The sequence below is a fragment of the Poecilia formosa genome, unplaced genomic scaffold (assembly GCF_000485575.1).
Source record: "Poecilia formosa unplaced genomic scaffold, Poecilia_formosa-5.1.2 Scaffold250, whole genome shotgun sequence".
NCBI classification, from domain to species: Eukaryota; Metazoa; Chordata; class Actinopteri; order Cyprinodontiformes; family Poeciliidae; genus Poecilia; species Poecilia formosa.
Window position 1 is genome coordinate 471,607 of NW_006800189.1, and position 20,060 is coordinate 491,666.

The following is a 20,060-nucleotide window of genomic DNA, read 5'->3' on the forward strand; positions in this document are numbered from 1 at the left end:
CCAGATGATCACTGCCGGGTTGAGAAGAGCTCGGTTTTCTGCCTCTAACGCCACAATTAAGGCCTCCACTTCAGAAGGGCAAAATGGATCGACCTGGAGATCGAGGAAAGCAGTTATTAAGAAGAAGGGTGCAGATAATTGTTGTTTAAACTTTATTATATTAAAAGGGAAACTCACAGAAACCTTAATGAAGTTCCAGTCTTCCAGCAGATACCTGCCGTTGTCGCCCATCAGATCTGGCGTGACGTTCAGCTCCTGCAGGGATATTTCAGACCTTCAAATGATGACTGGTGCATTCGAGGTCAAGAGAAAAACTGACTCCAGTGCTTCAGGAACCTTCTGGTTCTCGTCCCTTCCACTCCTTTGGTTACAACCACCTGCTTTCCTGCCGTTTATAATTACACGATTACAGAAATTAAAAGCCAGAATGCTCCATAAGCCTGTTCTAGTTCTTTTAGTCAAGGTGGCAAGAACAAGGTAAAAACATTCTCCCTGGCAGAACAGTTCATACTTCACAAAAATTGAAGTGCAGAACTCTTGGGAAGTTTTGTTGGTTCTTCCTGCTGCAGCATTTCTGTTTAATAATTGCAAGACACAGTTGATGTGTCCGGAACAAGCTGCAAGAAAAAGACTGATGCCAGTTTGTTCTTGCAGACCTGAAAGAGAGCGTATCTGTTCTTGTGGAATATATGTTGGTGTTTATGGGTCATCTGCAGTAGTAGAAAAAAAAGGTTTCGTCATTATACAATGCAAATGATGCGTTCTGCAAATTCTCCAGCTTTACCTTTTATGCTAACAGTTCACAATGTGTCCGGTAATTTATGGATATTCAATGCATAGAAAATTATCTACTTGTGACGTTTATTTTATTAAAAAACAAACATTTATACAGTGTTTTTCTTGATGATCCAGTAAATACACTACAATCATAAATCACATGCAGGTGATTCTGTAAAAAAAAGAGCATTGGGGACTGATTAGAGGGATTAGTGGACTGATTGCAGTAAAAGAGAAGCAGATGTGTTTGACATCATTGGATTCCTTTATTTGAAATGATTATTTAGAAAAGAAAGTGTCAACAAGACTTAACGAAACAAACATTTTGCAGTTGAAAAGTATAAAGCGGACTTCTTGAAAACATCTATTAATGTCTGAATGTGGTTGAAAAATTACCGAGGTTAATAAAATAGGTTACCAGAGCCTAGCAGTCTCTTCCTAATTCAAGGACACAAGCACATCGCAACAAATGAAGAATGGTATGAAAGTATTCTGCAAGAGAAACTCCTCCGAATGCTCCACGGAAACATGATGAACAACAATGTCTCAGGAAATGTAATAAAAGCAGAACAAAGATCTGAACATTCAAATTTTGGCCCAGAAGCCAACAAACAGATCAACTTCAGAAGACGAAGAAACACTTTAAGTATAAACTCTTCTGATAAATTAGGTCTATTTGCTAATAAAGGCCTTTAAAACCATTTGTGTCTGCAGAAACATTTCACTATGACTGTAGTCACTATTGCTCTTTTCGCCTCTTGCTGTCAGAAAACATTACTTCTTGCGCAAAATTAAAAAGTAAAAACTACATGCAAGCCAAGTTAAATTACATTATGTTGAAAACTGAGTAAAATCACGATACATCCAAGAATTATAAAAGCTTTTATGCAGAAACAGCCCCAACATGGAGGTACTGATGTTTCCAGTGAGTTCTGGCCTTGGCGGCATAAAGCAACCAGGTCACCCAATGAATTCATTTACCAATCATCTCTTCTGTTTTGCTTCTAATTACGCTCTAAAACTGAAATGTCATGCTTGCATAAAATAAACACCATAATAGACATCCAGAAGCTGTCTTTGGCACTGAAACACAGTTTGTTCTACCCAAACGAAGTAATGGAAAGCAATAGAAAATGTGTAATGGTTATGGGAAACATGTGTTGGGGGCTAGCGGAGATAGATAACAGCTCACTGTCTATGGAGGAAAATCAGGTCAGTGCAAAGTGTAAAAGATTTGCAAGCTTTGAACAGAGAAACTGGCATGATTTAAACCAGGATGGCAGTGAAATCCTGAAGTAGACATGTTTGTTTAAGATCACGCTTGGAGAGAAACCACTAAGCTCTCAACACTGCAGGAACTTTGAAGTTGCAGCAAGTTTTAAATTTAAAACGAAACCTGAAACCATAACATATTTCTGCTGTAATATTGCTTCTGGAAGTACAGCGGGACGGTGCTGATCTAAGGAGACGAGGAAAACAACTAGCATGAGCTTCAAGTTGAACTGATGAACGACTTGTTCATCAGTTGGACAAGAACTCATTAAAGCTGGACAAGTAAAAGTGCAACGTACCAATACAGATAATTAACACGCATGAAAATAACTGGACTGGAAGGTGTTGTGATGCCAAACACAGACACTAAGAGGTGTGAGTTGTGGCTTCAAAGAAAGGTTTAAGGTATTCCCAGCATTGACTGAAGCACCAACCGGTCAGTGAAGGTTGGATGCCTGTAGAAACGTGATACAGAATTACTAAGTTGTAAAATATTTATTTTATTGTTTCAGTCTTTTTTAAGAGTAAAATATGATTGATGCCTCTTTATTATGTGGCAAAAAGAAGGTTGAAAGACTGTTTTAAAGACCTCACCATGTTTACCGTAACATTCGCAGTCTGTTACATGTTACTGACAACTCTCCTCCCAATCTGAAGAAATACCAAATCATTGTAGTCCATAGTCTTCCCCTCTCTGCTAGCATGCGCCGCCAGTTTCTCCACCTGCACTCAAACCCAAACTGCTTATCCCTGTGTTAGATCCACGTAATGGCGCTGGGACAAAAGTAATTTTTCATCTTCCGCCTTCTGTACTTGTCTTTCATCCCCTCCATTATTCTTCCTTCTTTTCCAAACCCAGTGAAAAGGATGGATCTGGTTCCTTACAGGCACACCGGAAAGCCTCGGCCCCACAGGCCACCTGAGCGCAGCTGGGAATCTCTCCAGACAGCCGATCCAAAGGAGCCGACAGAGGCTCCAATACATCACCGAGGTTCTGTTCAGCACCGCACAGCGAGAGGCGCGCGCTCTGGCACCGGATCACGAAGGACTTGGAGCGGGTTTAAAGGACGATGAACTGTTTAGATCACTGCAGAACATTAAAGTGTTCTTCCACCAATCTCTACTGTCAGCAGTTACATCCAGGGAAGATAAATACAGATGTGCAAGATAAAGGAGACATGTCTCCAAATATGAGGACCGGCTTAGGGTGTTGTGAACATGTGGTAAAATACAGTAGAAATCTGAGGAGAGTCGTTTCGGAAACCAACAAAAAGCGGTCGAATGTTCTGTCGTTAGCTTCTAAATCCCGTCACAAAGTAAACAGCTTCAGGAGTTTTGGGATTTTTGACAAAGCTGACGATGATGGACTGCTGTGTCGAGTCTTCTTCAGTGCATTCCACAGATTCTCAATGGAGTTCAGGTCTGGACTCTAAATTTTCACATCCTGACAGACTGGAGACAGCCAACCAGACACTGTGACTGAAGATAACGTACCCAAAACAGACAAGACATAATTAATCATCTCAAATGACTGAAAGAACAACAAGGATTACAAGAAGCTAAAGAAAAGTGGAGCTCAGATTCTAGATTGGTGCTTCCAGAGTTTAAATCCTTGTTCTAGAAAAGAGGCTGGTGCAAATAACAAAAAATATATTTGAATTTTGTTTCAAGTAGTACAGTTTTGATGATGTAGCAACTAATTGATGCCAAACAACTGCACTGCAAAAACACAAAATCTTACCAAGTATTTTTGTCTAGTTTCTAGTGCAAATATCTAAGCAAACCTGAAATAAGACAAAACTAACTTACAAGTAATTTTTTAGTTGACTTTTAATTCCTTAATATTCCTCCTGGATTATGGCAGGAAAATCCCACCAAGCAAGCAGAAAGTTTGGCAAGTGAAGATTTGCTCCAAGCAGAGACTAAGTGTGAGTGTGAGGAGAAGTTTTGAGTGCAATCATTACAAGTTTTGAGAAGAAAGACATGAAGTCCTGCTTTCAAAATAGAAATATAAGCAAAAGTATTAAAAGTTTTGAGAACAAAAGACATGACGTTCTGCTGTCAGACTGAAAATGTGTGCTCTGGGATTATGGCAGGAAAATTCCTCCATACTCAGTCAATCAAATTTTATTTTGTATTTCTTATACAGCTAATGTTAAATAATGTTTTGTTTAACATATTGAAAGATGTTGACCCTCTAGATACAAGAGAAAACTCATTTTTATAAGCTTACCTATAAGATCAATCAACTTTTTGATAATTGATAATTTGGCGATATCTCTTAATATTGGGCAAATCTACCTGCAGTTATTGATAAAGTCACATTGACCTTTAAGTTCTTGAGATTTTTAACATTTTCTGCATCACAGCCATCTGAACCTGTCAGCAGCTGCCAGGGATCAGTTTCATGTTCTCATTACGGCTGCAGAACGTGTTACCTTTCATATGTTTCACAAAAAGCAGTTTCTATTTTTATTCCTGAGTAGTTTTCATCCCTTTGCAGTGTAGGTAGAAACATGCAGTCCTGCTCCAACAGAGCTGAATCAAATGCCTGAGTTACGTCCTCCTAATGATGAAAATCTTTGATGTAACTGTGCTGAAAAGATATTCATCTAAAGGTAGCTGGGCTGCAGGCTCTGAGACTGAAGCTTCAGAGCCCTGAGTTGGAGGTTTCTGATTTTCAGACTTGATCAACGGAAATCCCGCAGTTCTTGGGGTGCAGAAAAGTGTTTCAAATATCAAAGGTTTATGTGGTCTGTGCAGCCATATCCAATATGAAAAACTGTCAGTCTTTACTTGTTTGCATTTGGACGCTGTTTTAGATTACCCAAGAAAAAGGACCGTGAGTTCAAAACAGATGTTAAAGAAAGGCTGAGGGGTGAACATTGACCATTTGTCTTTTACAAGTGAGATAATATTAAGGAGGAGGTAAGAATTCATCAATAAACACCCAGCTAATCAGGGAAACTCCCAGAGTTCACTCTTTCCGTCTGAATCAGAGAGAGATGGAGTTTGGGAAGAAATGAGGGGGAAAATGGAGTGTGGACATTTTCGACAGGCTCTGATACACGGCTGACTGTAAATACCAACTCCCACCACTAGGCCACCCACATGGAGCTGCATGAAGTTTTGACTGGGAAAGTTTAATGAATATGAGAAGAGACAAAGGAGAACAGTGTAAAATAAAAAGCACCTGCTCTTTCTGAGATTCAGTCAGCAGCAGTAGTTAAAGCACCAAGGAGGACTGGCAGCAGGAACAAAACTACTTATTTCATCAAATGAAGATTTCAAAGCAAATTAGTGAGCAAAACATTAAACATTGTAACTGTAGTTATGGAAAGCTGGCATCCTGCAGCAGTACTCACCATATCCAGAGCTCCAAAAGCTTTTTGGAGAACATTGGCCAGAGCCACAGCAGCTTCCAATCCCCCGGTTATAAGGCAAGCTGACTGCGACAAAGTCTCTGAAAACAAAGAAGCCAATGAGAGAATTAAGGCTTTGTGATTAATCTAACAGTCTGTCTGATATCTACTGCCTCTGCTTTTTTTAATTAGAAAGAAGTTAGTAAAGTTTACAACAAGCTATGTCCTGTTTTACCACAGTCCTGCATCCTGATTCAGCCTTGTTACCAAAATCTCCAACAATCAAAGATTCAATGTATAAAAGATTATATAGTTATACATTTGATATTGTTTTTATTGTCAGATATATTTTCATTTTGTATTAAAAACCTGAAGAAAAACAATGTAATACCAATGCTCTGCCAGTAGGTGGAGAGAATAGTAACATAAATTAAGCGGAAAAAGTTCGAGCGAGGTTAAAGTAGTTATCGTGGAACGTCCGCTTAACAAGATATTCAACTTTTTCATGGCGATATCACCTGGATGCTATTTTACAACAGTAAAATTTACTATGAAAGCAGTTTGTATTGCTGGAACTATATGTGTTTTATTTATTTAGAATGATTTTTAAAATTAATCTGCCTGAGAAACACATTTATTATTTTGCTAATCTTTTGAGATAGTAAAAGTTTCATTTGCAAACCCACATTTTTTAATTATTATCAGATTTAGACATTTTCCATTAACTAGTTAGCAGCTTGTATTGTTGTCAATGTGCCTCTGAGCTGCTGATTGATTTACACACTAAGTGGATTTCACTGAGTGAGCTGGCGGATATAACAGCAATGATTCACCAGCTGGCACACAGCTGAAATACAATTACATGTCTTTAGATAAAAACACAACAGTTATCAAGGACAATCAGCTCATCGCAGACTCCACAAAAATAAAAATTAGACCTCCTATCCAGATGTCTCGCTTGATAAAAGAACCAGTCGTTTATGCGAACGCACACCAACCGAGGCAATAAGCAGTTAGTCAAACTGACAGATATGAGAACTTCCTTCCACGTCTTTAAAAAAAAAAAAACACACACACACACAATGAATTCATTCACTTGAGAGGCTCTGGGAATTATCACCGCACACCTCTTGTCACCATCAAACAGGTACTTGTTGGTCCAGGTGCTGGCAGGGTGAAATATGGGGCTGTGTTTATTTCCTCTCCTCTGATTGTGAAGGTGTCCCTTGTCCTAACTTGTTCTCCCCAGTATTCAGCGTCTGCTTACACCCGCCCTCTTCATCTCAGGCCAAACAATGCTTAAAAAGAATTTCCCCCGTCAGAGAATGGCGACGGGTCATTTTGGTTTATTGTCACCTATTGACTGCTAGCTACAGACCACACAAAAAGAAACAAAGCACCGCAGCTCTGCTCACTTCAGGGCATTTATTCTGTCAGACATGCATGCATACCGTACAACTCAGCTACAGGAATAAAGATCTCTGAACGACACACACACAGTGCATCAACAGTGCTTCAATTTTTCTATATTTTATGTTACAGCCTTATTACAAACTGCAACACAAATACCCCATTATGACAATGTGGAAATATTCTTGAGATTTTTTGCTAATTAATTAATTTGTTCATTTTTTTTTTTTTCACAAAATTTTTCCTACATAATGAGTATTTTTGTGGTCAGTTCTGTCTATTTTCAGATGTTTTAAGGTCTCTTGTCACATTAAATCCAAATGAGCTGCTACTGGCCATGACCCCCAACTTAACATTTACACTCGCACATAAAAACGCCTGAAAACAGATGTGCGATTATACAGCCTTGAAAAGCAGAAGTAGAGCCTTCTGCAAAATCAACAATAATACAGCAAGTCTTTTCTGGATGGTAAGTCAACAACTAAAACCTCCATCAGCCATTGTACAGCTCATACAGAAGGGAAACCAGCTGTATGTAAGAGTGATGGAGCTCCATTTGGGTTGCTAGGTAACGGTGCTCAGCTTGGCTAGGGTTGCTAGGTAACGGCGCAGTGCCAGTCAAATGTGACTTACTAATCAGCAGGCTTTTGAAAAGGTTTATTTTCCAGACACCAAATAAACATCAATTTGTTAAAAACGGTCTGGGTGGATTTTTTTAATCCATTGGTCTGTCTTTTTGGAAAGACACCCACTTGTCTATAAAAGGTCCCAGAGTTAATACCAAGCTTGTAATAACTAAGCTTGGTATTAAAGGAGTTGTCTTTAGACCACTGAGACAGGATTGTCTTGAGAGCCAAATCCAGAAACATTTCTGCGGTCCCAGTGACCTCTGTGACCTCAATTATTCGTAAATGAAAGAAGCTTGAAACCATCAGGACTCTTCCTATGGCTGGTCGGCCACTCCTTAATAAAAGGAGCCTGAAGGACTCTAAGGCCACAAGAAACAAGATTCTGGTATGAAGAGACAGAGATTGAAACCTCTGGAGTGAATACCTGGCGTCATGTTTGGAGGAACCAGGGCTCATTACCGGGTCAATACCGTTCCTGCAGCGAGGCACGGTGGTGCCAGCATCATGTTATGGAGACGTTTTGGAGCAGCAGGAATTGTCCAGACAGAGGGAAAGATGAATGCAGCAATGTTTAGAGACATCCTGGCCTGGTTGGAAACCTGCCCCAGGGCGCTCTTGACCTCAGACTGAGGCGATGATTCATTTGTCAGCAGGACAACACAGGATCAGAACCACTCTGAGAATGTCCAAAGCCAGAGTCCAGACCTGATTGCATTTCTGAAGAGATCTTCCATGCAACCTGATGGAGCTTGAGAAGAACTGCAAAGCTAATCTGGTGGCATCACATTGAAATAAAATGAGGTATTAAGCAAATTTCTTTGTCTCTTCTTTTTTTTTTGCAAAAATCCCCAAAGGTTTCCCACATTGTCATAATGAGGTATTTGTGTGCACAATTTTGTGGGAAGAGATTTCATTTAATTCAATCTTGAATGACGCTGTAACATATAATGTGGAAAAAGTGAAGCACGGTGAATACTTTCCAGGTGAAATACTTAACAGGCCGTGTAAAAAAGAAGGTTGTGAGGACGGAAAGTCACCTTTGATGATGGACTCTGCAGCAGCTAAATCCCGTTTATAGGTCACCTGGAGGACAAACAGTTGCTTAGTCAAAGTAGAAACAAAAGTAGTTCATTCACGCACATCCATGCAGAAATATTTTCAAATTATTTCCTAAAACCCTCACAAGGATGAAATGTTGCCTCTAAGCTACAGAAGCTAAAACCTGAGCTGGTAAAGGTGATAAATCAAACAATCGTAAATCATTAAAATCCCCTTTTACTCCGATTACACAGATTCAGGTTCTGTACGTTCAAGTCAAGTGTGGTTCAAGTGCTAAAAAATAAATATATTTTTAAATGATATCTGACTTGTTTTTGTTAAATTGAGATTGCCAAAATTATTTCTATTCACCAAATGCCAAAATTTATAAGGGAGGTAATTTTTTATAGAATTGCACGTAGATTCACAGAAATTTTCAAACATTTTTTTGTAGTATTTGCAGTTTGGATCAGATTTTGTGGATTTTGTTCCATAATCTTCTCACCATTTTGCTGTAAATTTGCCCCATTCCTCAGACAGAACTGGTTTAACTGAGTCATTTCCCGGGAAACTGGAAGCTGTCATGTTTCAGCATATAAAGACATTTTTACAAAGCATGGTCCGCGTTTCTTCTTTTTCCAAAGTAAAATTATTTTAAAATTCAAAAACCTTTATTTCTGTTCATTAAACAGTACAAAGTCTCACTTAACGGATCAGTACTGTCCGAAAGCGGGTCGTTTTTACGCTCACCTTCCACAAGGTTGGCGGACCATCGATGAGTTTGGCGTTGGTGCCGCAGTACTGCAGAGCAAGATGGAGACACTCGGTACCGAACTCGAAGTCTGACTCGGTGCACTGCAGAGGGGCCACGTGGACGGCGTAATTCATGACAGAGAAATTATGGTTAACGACAAAATATGTGTCTTAATTCTTATAAAGTACTTGTTTACAGGAGTAATGGTTCTAAAATATGAGAAGAGCTTGGCAGAAAAGATAAAAACGGTTCACGGCAACACCTAGGTAAGTGATTGTAAATCCTTTGCCTTAATTAGACACGCTAACATCCTGAGGATTGCTACGATGCTTGAGTTGCCATATCTGCAGCATAAATCAACCTAGAAATGTTTGGTGAATAAATCCTCGTTTTGTCCTTATCCACTAAAAAATCGGATTCTGCTTTAAAAATACTTAACACCAAAATATTCACTAATTTTTTTACCAATTATTTGAATTTTGTTGGTAAACTTTAAAAACCTACTATACTCTGACTTTCCTGCTCTGCATGCTACATCGTAAACTTCACAATGATCTTTTGCATTTGATTTATTTGTCTGCAAAGTGATCAGTGGCAGGGCTTGCAAAGAAAATGCTCAGAATAAAACACTGCTGTCACCACATTTTTCACATCAGAGCTCCATTTTCTTTGGCCGTTGAAATCTTCTTGGCCTTATAACAGCTCTCTTATCTTTCAGATTTAACACTGAAAATGTCCAAGACTGTTTTTAATTGAGGCATTTTAACCACATCATTCTACAAGACATTAAACGATACTGGATGATTTTTTTAAGTGATGCTACGGCTCCTTGTCTCTGTCACTCAGCAGAACGGACGTGTGTACATTTAACCTGAAGTACATGTAGGCCTATAAGATGCAAAATACAATAAAAAGTGAGGAAAGTAAGTAATTATTTCGTGTCACTGATGCATTCAGAGGCAGCACTGCAATCACTGCGGACAGGAGTATTTGGTAGGATATTATGTTCCAAGCTTCTTGCATGCAACTTCAGCATAACTGTGATCCTAAAGCTGATAAACGTGGTGGGGAAAATATGATGAAGGAAAATAAAAAAAAAGAAAGAGTCACGAAAAGAGATGTAATCGATATAATCAAATCTTTCAGCAAAAGAACTGCAAGTACATGTTTTCCTGAACTTGTGCAGCTCTGCTTGTTCTCACTGTGATTTTCAACTTGGCTTCTCAAAAGGTTAAGCTTCCATAAATTTGGTAGATTTGCATTTTCTACCAAAATAGAGGAGTTAGAGGAGCCACACAAACGCTTCATGTTTGGCCTCTGTGGGACGTTTTAGGCTCATTTAAAGATTTCTACAGTTAAACTGCTATTCTTGCAGTTGAACCACAATGATTTTAACGTTTTTGCAATGTGAAACTTTTAGATTGAATCTTCCACCTGGTTACTTCCTGGTCAGATTTTAATGTCAGGTTAACTAAAGGGTAAATAAAAATAAACAAATACAAAACCCCCCATTCTTAAATCTGACCGAGAATCTGTGGTAAGCCTTGAAAATAAAAATTCAGCCACTAGATATGGAAAGTTGGTAGAAACATATACCAAAAGACTCACAGCTGTAATTGCAGTGAAACGTTAAGTATTGGCAATTACAAATGTCTCCTTCTAATTCACAACTATACACTTTGGTTTTGATCTAGAAAAACCAACTAAAATACACTGATGCCTGAAGTTTTAAAGCGACAAAATATGAAGAAAGTGTGATGGGTACTCGTACTTTTGCATTGAGTTTACAACTCGATGAAGGAATTGTGTAAAAACTTTTTACCATGAGGGCCAAAGTCATTGGACTTTATTTTAACATTTTTAAAACAAACTCTTGGTGAGTTTTTTAAGTTTTTATTTTAGCTGCTCAATAATAATCTAAACAATTTCAGTTATATTAAAATGAACAATTCGAAATGTATTGGAGGCGCAAAAACTGTATAACATTTTAAAATAAATGTTTGGTGTGTTGTTTTTTTTATTATTATTATTTTAGCTGATCAATAATGATCTAAACAATTTAATTTTTATTCAAATGAGCGAAATGGTCAGATGTTTGTAGAAAATGGATGTGTAGATACAAACTCACAGTTTCTACATTTTGTGTGTTGAATCTAAGATTTGTGTTTTGAGAAATAGCAGGACATTGTTTGTGCTTCCAGTTACTTAAAAATTAAGATAAATGCAAAATCCTCATAAAGAAATGGGAATCAGTTTTTGTCCCTAGCATTTTTTTATTAGATGTTATTTATTTGTAAAAGAAAAAAAAATGTTGAAAAGCGTCGATCTGCATCAACCAGCTGTGCTCCATTTGGGCCGCCCAAAATCCTTCAGAGGGCCACAAATGGCACTTTGGACACCGCTGATTTAATGTATTGTGAGTCAGTGAGTAGGTTGGTATTTTGTTGAGTTTAAACTAATGATCAGTAATATTTGAGTGATAAAATAGAAAATAGATGGGCCTTTTCCTTCAGCGTCTGTGTAACTGTAGAGGAGAGAAACTATGGTCTCTGTGTTGAGGTAATTTAACCTTTAGCATTTTCTCTAAATACAAAAGCCCTCCCAGAAGACTGGATAAAGTGTCTCCCCTTTTGTCTTTTCACCCCTCAGTTCTTCAGCTCTGAATGGATGTCAGGCTCCAAATCTGACGCTCTCTGAGATTTTTCATGAGTATGTCCTACAGTCTCAACCTGACAGACACCTTAGACTTTAGAGTCTTTTTAGGGTGGAGAAGGAGGAGAGGGGCGCGCAGTCAGAGCCGACAGTGTGTCCTTCTGCAACCTGACTATCTGTGACACTGCAGCACCAGAGTGAGCTCATTTTCTTAACAACGTTGAAGCCAATGGAGCTTTCAAAGCGATCTGCAGATCTGTGTGTGCCAGGAGTAAAAATAACTTCAGACAAATGGCGCTCCAGCTAAAGGCATACCTCAGCTGTGAGCTAAAAGTTTGCTGCCTCTTTTAAAGCAGAAATCAAGGCTGAAATTGCAAACTCCAAATGTCTGAAAAATAAATAACGTTGACTTTTGCATCTTTAGTTTCAGTTCGATTGCCGAGTTTTAAGGACACAAGGCTCTTTGCTTTCTGAGTGGATCCTGCACAGATCAATCTAAATTCTCTCTTCTATGCAGGCAGACGTATAAAGCTGCACTCAGCTCCTGACACGAGCCAACCTGAAGGTTAAGGTAATTTAAGGGTTTATTGTCTTTCAAAAGGGGATTTTTGTTCCATTTTTGTCCTGCAGAGGCGTCTGTTGGTGCCCAAACGTTTCAGCGTGTGATTTGTTTTCCAGGTGCATCAGAGAAAGAACTGGCCAGTGACATCGGAACAAAATGAAAAGTTGGGCCAATGTTGATATAAGATATTAGTACTGCTCACCAGGCTTTACTTGTGTCCCCACCAGGCTAAGCATTGCTTATTTATTTAAATCTTTTTAAAATGTTTGCATTTTTCAAGACTTTATTGTTGGTGTTCAGGTGTTAATCTTCAAATCGTTGAGTAATACATAATTATCAAGTGATATTTTCACATTTCCTGTCAACTTTAGACATTTTTTAACTCGAAAACACGACGGGACGCTGGATGAATGACTGCACTCACATCCATCCACCGGTTCCTGGGGGAAACCTCGCTGCTGTTATGGTAGGGTTTACCAGTATTTTACTTTATCAAATTTTTTATTCAATAGTTATTAGGATACTCGATTGCTAAAATAATCGTTTACAACAACCATATCCTGCATGTAACTTCTGTTCACTCCAATGAAAAGTTACTATTGACATTAAGACAACAATGTTGTTTTAAGTAAGACTTGAACCAGTTCAGTACGCTACCAGAGTCTGACTCAGCTCTCCAGTCATTTCAGCAATATGTCACAGTCAGCATGTTGCACTGAGTTCCAACAGAAGACAGCAAGAAGATTTTATTTCCTTGTAAAATTGGCTTTGCACTGAAACTCTGCAGCTTTCGGCACATTGAACTGAAATGGGAATCATACAGAAAGGTTTGTCCCGAAATTTCTACATTTCTAGATCAAGAAAAGGCTACTAAACATAAAGAAGAATCAAACCCCAGTAACTTAGAAAGCCGCCCTCACCTTCTGGTAGGCCTCACAGATGACATCGTATGTGAAGCCCTGAGGCATTTCGCTAGCCCTGTACTTGGCTCGCTCTAACGAATGATCCAGGTATCCCTCCGACGTTGTGGCGATCACAGTGGAAACAAGTGGTCTGATCGCTCCAGCTGCCTGTGTGGAAAAAGACGGTAGGATCTGGAATTTATTATGAAACATTAAGTCAAGAATGCGTTTAGAGAGAAATAATGTTCACCAAAATATTTGTAAGAGGGAAAATTAGACACATGCAAGTTCCCTGCGATGTATAATGCACAAAAACAAATCTGTACCACGTAAATGTGGGTTGCTGCAGACAGGAACAGTAAGCAGTGAGTTTGGAGGTGATTGACTGGCTTTTGTAAACACTTTGACCAGTTTATAACATGAAGTAAAGCTTTGACATCTCACTGCAAAAACGCAAAATCTTACCAAATATTTTTGGTCTAGTTTCTAGTGCAAATATCTTAGCACACTTGAAATTAGACAACCCAAGTTTTAAAAGTAACTTTTCAGCAAGTTTGAGCCACTTGCTTCAATTAAATAATTCCTTAATATTGATGAAAAAGTACTTGTTCCATTGGCAGATAAATTAACACATAACATAGGAATAATTGAACTGTAATAAGTGAAATAATCTGCCAATGGAACTAGTACTTTTCATCAATATTAAGGAATTATTTACTTTAAACAAGCCTCTGTATCTTGCTCAAAAGTTACTTTTAAGTTAATTTTGTCTTATTTCAAGTGTATTAAGATATTTGCACCAGAAGCTAAACCAAAAATACTTGGTAAGATTTTGTGCTTTTAGAAAAATAAATAAGACTCAGACGGAGTGAGAGTTCAATTGGTTTAACGTTACATCACAACTACGACTAGTGCTGCCATATATGGAGAAGATGAAGAAAACAGGGATTAGGAGATTTTAGCAACTCTATATTTTAAGTTTTCATTACAGCCGGTTTAAAGTTCTCTTTCTGCTCCAGCATTTTGACAAAATGCATCAACCAGGCTGTGATTCTTCACAACACGCCGCTGCAGATCCTAGTAATAAAACCGGATCGCTCCAATGTGAGCAATCCGCACTTCCAATAACTCAGAGTTTATGCAGGGCTCTTAAATGCAGTTCAGAGGATTACTGACATGTGGTTTAATAAAATTAAAACCCAAAGAAGGGCGGTTTGATTAAAAACGCAAGAAAAAATATTAAAATAGTTACTAGATGGCATATAAGTTGACTTACGCAACTAGTTAAATAATGATTTATAACAAAACACCAAATGTGCATGGCCTGCTTCTAATGAAACATTTCTGGTCTAGCATTGTGGATGCATGATAGAGGAAAGCAACTATGTTCAAAGGGTTCTGGCTGCTTTTGAGATAGAAATTAATCTGCTCATTTTACCAAAGAAGGGCTCAGGAGGTTGGGTGCTGCTGAGATAATAAGGACCAGACCGCCTGCTGTGGGAGTTCATCTCAAAGCTCAGACACATCAGAAATGCCGGGATCTGTGGATGTTCTTTTAATAACCTGCATGACCTCCTTTCAACAGGATCCTTCATCATGTTGAGCTTTAACTATAAATCGTCCATATATCTAAATGTTTTGTCATCATGAACTGATGCATTAATCTAGTTCAAATGAGCTAGAATCATGAAACCTGTTTGTTTTCGTTCAGCTCTTTCAGTCTGCTGTGGAGTGTTTTTGTGATTATGTTTACAGAAACAGGTAAAAGATTGGGCTCAAGTCCCAGGGTTTCTGCAGGTTTCACAAACTCAAATTAACACTTTTAAGACCTTTTTAAGACATTTATGAATTAAATTTAAGAAATTTATCATGATAGAAATTTATAAAAGAAAATCATTAAATTGCCATAATGCACCAGCCAGTTAGGTTGGTAATACAAAATCTGAATTTGACGCAAAACCTAGCTAGCAAGAGTGTACATATTAGCAGCTAGTTACTGGTAGCCTCAAATGTCTTGCAATGAAAATGTCTGTGTGTGATTCAAACTTGTGTCTGACCAAAAAGTCCAGCAAGACAAAAGAGAAAAAATTACATTGAACCTACAGGCAACATTTAAGACCTGTGATTAATGTATTTAAGGCCAACTTACTTTTTAAAATGGATTTAAGACATTTTAAGCCTGTAAAGATGTGCTTACACCCTGCTTTCCCATGTAATATCTGAATCTGGGACAGCTAATCATGGCGGATTTGTTTCCACTTGTTTCTGTGATTGACCCTCTCTGGTTTTCAGCTCAAGGCTCAATAACAGATGAAGTTTGAGGTCCAGTCAGGATTTAATTTAGCTTACACCGCTCTCTCCAAGCATGAGGACGACAGAGTGGCTTTCAGGGTTGTTTCTCCATTTGAACAGGGATTACATTTAGTCTCTGCACTGTTTGTCCCTTGGAAAAATTGAAATTTACTGACTTCATCGGTTTTCCATTTGCTGAGCCTTGAACACAGAACAATCATTTGACTAATAAATCCAAGCTTCCAATAAACACTCAAATTAAGTCCATTCAGATGGACGAGTGGATGAAATCCTATTCATTTTTTTTATTTTCCTCATAATTTAATCTGTATAGTGGTGGGAGATGTGGACTTAAAGTTTTATCCTATTTTCAGATTTCTATATGAATTATTTATTCACTTTTATAATAATCCTGACAATACAAACAGTTCTAGGGGCTTTTAAACATCATTAATTGGAATTTATTGTGACAATGATAAATCTAAATCTTATCATGGTAGTAAGTTTTACACAATAAATCATAAACAATACAATAAATACCCATCCCTAAGTGTGTATTTATTAAATTAGCTCTTCCTGCACTCACTCCTTGCTCCTTTGCAGCCGTCGCTATCTTGTGCAGGAAGTCCTCGTCCACAAACGGGCGGACAGCGTCATGTATGATGACCACCTTGGGTTTGTGGGCCGCCGGCCTCCGCTGCTCCCCCAGAGCCGCGACTCCATTGCAGATGGACCGGTGACGAGTTGAGCCACCGGGTACCACTAGGACCTTCTTGTGCTGGAACCGTTGGATGATGTCCATCATCAAGCCAGTGTTTTCCTTTGCAACAACCACCACAACGGTTTGGATCCATGACACCCTTCAAGAATGAAGCAAATGAAAACGGATAGAAGTAGGCACAGTCAGAACAAATGCAGCTACACAGCAGCTGGATCTGAGTAACTGTAATTTCCTACAGCAGGGGTGTCCAAACTTTTTGTCATATGGGACAAAATCAATAAGTCAGAAGAACTTGCGGGCCAGAAATATGTGTTTTTTCCTTCTAACTAAAAAACTAAGCCGCATTACTATAATTAAATATTTAAAGTAATCAGACTTTTTTTTATTTATTCCTCACTAAAGGAAAAGCATCCAGTTTTTTAAGTCTGGATTAAAAAAAGGTAAATTCTGAAAAATATATATTTTTTGAAAACACTTCCTGTATTTAGCAAATTCTAATAAATTAAAGGAAATGTTGAGTAAAAGTCACAGGAGAGATGTGTGTAAAAAATAAAAATCCTGGTTCTTTAAAGAAAATACTTTGACTTTTGCTTCTATTTTTTACAGCGTACACAGAGCGAACTTTCATTTCGTTTGGCTCAAGGACAGTTTTACTCACTAGAAATTAAATTGTGGAGTATTAAAGTGCTAAATTTGGAGAGTAAATATAAAAATTTCCATAAAATGAGCCTGAAAAATCTACAAAATGGGCCAAAAATATAAATATAAAGATGTATTACATTCGCTGTAACCAGTATTTCCTATTGTAGGACTATTTGAAGTTGTGATCATTTTGTACCAATTAAAAATAAAAAGACTTAAATTAAATCAATCAATCATTTGTGCTTGTGGGGTTAAAATTGTAAAAAAAAAAAACAGTGCAAGGGCCGCAAATGGCCTGGACAGACTGTGCAGCCAAAATATGAACTCTAGGATGGATTGGTGGCCTCTGGTCAGATACTGGATCAGATCTGTTCCATCATCTATAAACTATGATACATTCATATGAAAACTGAGTCACAAATAAAACTCTGCGGACACTCAGGGATCAGATTGGGGGTTTTTAACGTCATCATTTCACCGTGATCCTGACTTTTCTCCTCAGAAAACCTCTCCCTGTGATCACTGAGTCAATTTCCTAATGCCTCTTTCCTTTAACTCGCTTAATGACAAGTAAGCAACAAGCAACAGGTTAATAGGACTCATCTAATCAACAGCAGTTGTTGCTTTAATAGTTTTTATCATCAGCTAGGGATTGAGATGTAATGTAAACATCCTCTGTTTCATTTCTCCGTCATGGAGCCTGAGATCTGTTGAAAATATGACCGCCTGTCTGCCAAAGACAAAAACTCAAATATTCCACCAGCAAACTGTAATAAAAAATAGCATTTGCAAAATAGAGTTAATGTTTCCTAACTGGAACCACTGCTAAATTTACTTCAAACAGCAAACCTTTGCTTTTGTTTCATTTAAAACACTATATTGTTCTGCTTTAATCAAGGTATTCCCCCACAGCAGTTATGAGATTAATAAAAGCCATCCAAAACAGGACACTTGAGCCAAGGCAGGATCAAAGCATCCTGAAATACACAAAACAAGCCACTTACGTTTCTTGTAACAGGTAATCCTTCAATAAAAAAACTCCTTCCATGCAAACACACACCCTGGAGTACTTCCTGGCAAGCCTAACAATGCCATGGTTAACCATGCCAGGATGTGAGGGGGAAAAAACTTCAAAGTCTGATCAGAAAATACTGGGAATTTCTCATGACACAGTCTATGTTGAGATCATTAATAATAAAAAACTGAGTGGGTTCTGGTAGAAAATTGCAATCTTGTAGCTGCTAATGTTATTGAATTGAAGCATTTTTTGCATGTTTAGTATCAACAACATCAAACATCAAAACATCAAAATTATTTGTTATTTTTACTCGTTTTAAACAGGAATTGGCCACCTGTCTAGTAGTTTGCATCTCTGTTATTTTTTTATGCTTAGGCAGGCTTTAAAAATGATTGACTCCAAACCTTCGGGTCAGGTTTCAACCAAATACACGCACTATTTTATATTCTGGTTACTGTAGCAATTTTATCCTGACGACTCAAAATATCTGGGCTGGTCAACACGTGCCTTTATTTTTTAACTCATTTTTTATTTTCTGACTTCAGAATAAATGTCTTTATCGCATATGATATTTGTACTGCTCATTTGAGAAGACAGGTTGCTTTTTACTTGGATAAACAAATATGAGCTGTAATTCCCAAAACACAAAAGTGTTTCTTTTCTAATAACTTCATACATTTTCTATCTTTAGGTGACTTCAGTTTAACACAACAATGATTCTTAACATTGTTCTTGTCATCGGGAACACACTAAAGCCTGTTAGTGTCTGCAGAACCTACTTGCATTTATGGAGCATCCACCAATTGGAAAAACAGAATTTTAATCCATTTCACCATAATCTTGATCATCAGTTCTCTGTGGTCATTAATTTTATTGTGATACCTAGACAAGATGGATGGAATGGACCTTTTTTTCCTGATACTTTCAGTGATATTTTAATATTCTCCCTGTATCACCAATAAATGCAGGGAAAAGAAAACAAGATATTTTGATTTTGGAAAGAGAAAGGATTTGTATATTTGGTCTCAATCATTTTACTAATTCCTTGTGGATTATGCTTGATTTGTGAATGGTTGCAGAAAATAATAAATGCAGTTTGAGATGTTGGGGGTGGAACGTTTTTTAATTTAGCCCCGGGGCCCTACATCTAGTAAAACCATCCCTGTCAAGCAGGTAACTATATTTCCAACAGTTTTCTTTGTATTTTATAACTAAAAGGGATTTATCGTAGTTTATTTTCCTACCTCTCAAAGGACTCTACAGTGTAGCTTATGAGCGGTCTACCCAGAAACGGACAGAACTGTTTTGGTGTCTGCAGTCCGGTTCTCTCTCCGGTCCCGCCGGCCGGAAGAACCACCGACACCGGGAAGTCCACGCAGAGTCCCGCCTTAAGGTGGTCGCTCTTCCGGGCTTCGCCTGTTGGGAAAACCCGGGGATAAGCGGGCCTGTCCTGTTCACTGTCATCACTCTGCATATAAACGGGACTGACCTCCATCTGTTTACGGTTGGAGGTGTAAAAGGGGCGTCAACGGAGGTTTCTCCAAAATCTGTTCATTCCTGACTGATGGGCAGGATGTCTGTCAGTGAGGCGGCGCGGATGAAGAAGCGGAGAATATAACCGCGACGTGAAGCTAACGCTGCAATGGTGGTACTTCCGTTCTAACCTTTCAAAATAAGACAATGTGCGTTTCGGATTAAAGGCCTGAATAACGGAGACATTTTAAGCATAGATTATATGAAAAATTGTATGTATTAAGGGCCTGAATAATGGAGAAGACTTGAGCACAGATCACATGAAATACATTTATTTTAAATATTTGTGGATAATATTGGCAAATTGAATGTATTTGAATGTATTTTAGCAAATACAAAGACAAAATGACCAAAGCAAAAAACAAAGAAAAACAAACAAGCTAAACTAAACTAACTGTTAAAAAAAGAAAAATATTAGAAAATTTATGACAGTTAATAATTTTTGAGGTCCCTACCCATAGTTAATTCAGAAAAATAACTATTGGGAAAGATTAAG

General features: G+C 38.1%; 1 protein-coding gene across 1 annotated transcript in view; it reads right to left on the reverse strand.

The window, feature by feature from the left end:
- crppa (CDP-L-ribitol pyrophosphorylase A) overlaps window positions 1–19,682 on the reverse strand; it is a 48,404-nt gene extending 28,722 nt beyond the window's left edge. Inside the window, exons 1-8 of the mRNA XM_007569870.2 lie at window positions 19,276–19,682; window positions 16,237–16,510; window positions 13,377–13,526; window positions 9,239–9,343; window positions 8,488–8,533; window positions 5,415–5,512; window positions 178–255; window positions 1–93 (exon numbers count right to left, since the gene is read on the reverse strand). Of these exons, the coding sequence (XP_007569932.1) occupies window positions 1–93; window positions 178–255; window positions 5,415–5,512; window positions 8,488–8,533; window positions 9,239–9,343; window positions 13,377–13,526; window positions 16,237–16,510; window positions 19,276–19,526 (1,095 nt within the window). The 5' untranslated portion in view covers window positions 19,527–19,682. The remainder of the gene's footprint in view (window positions 94–177; window positions 256–5,414; window positions 5,513–8,487; window positions 8,534–9,238; window positions 9,344–13,376; window positions 13,527–16,236; window positions 16,511–19,275) is intronic.
- Between the last annotated feature and the right edge of the window lie 378 nt (window positions 19,683–20,060).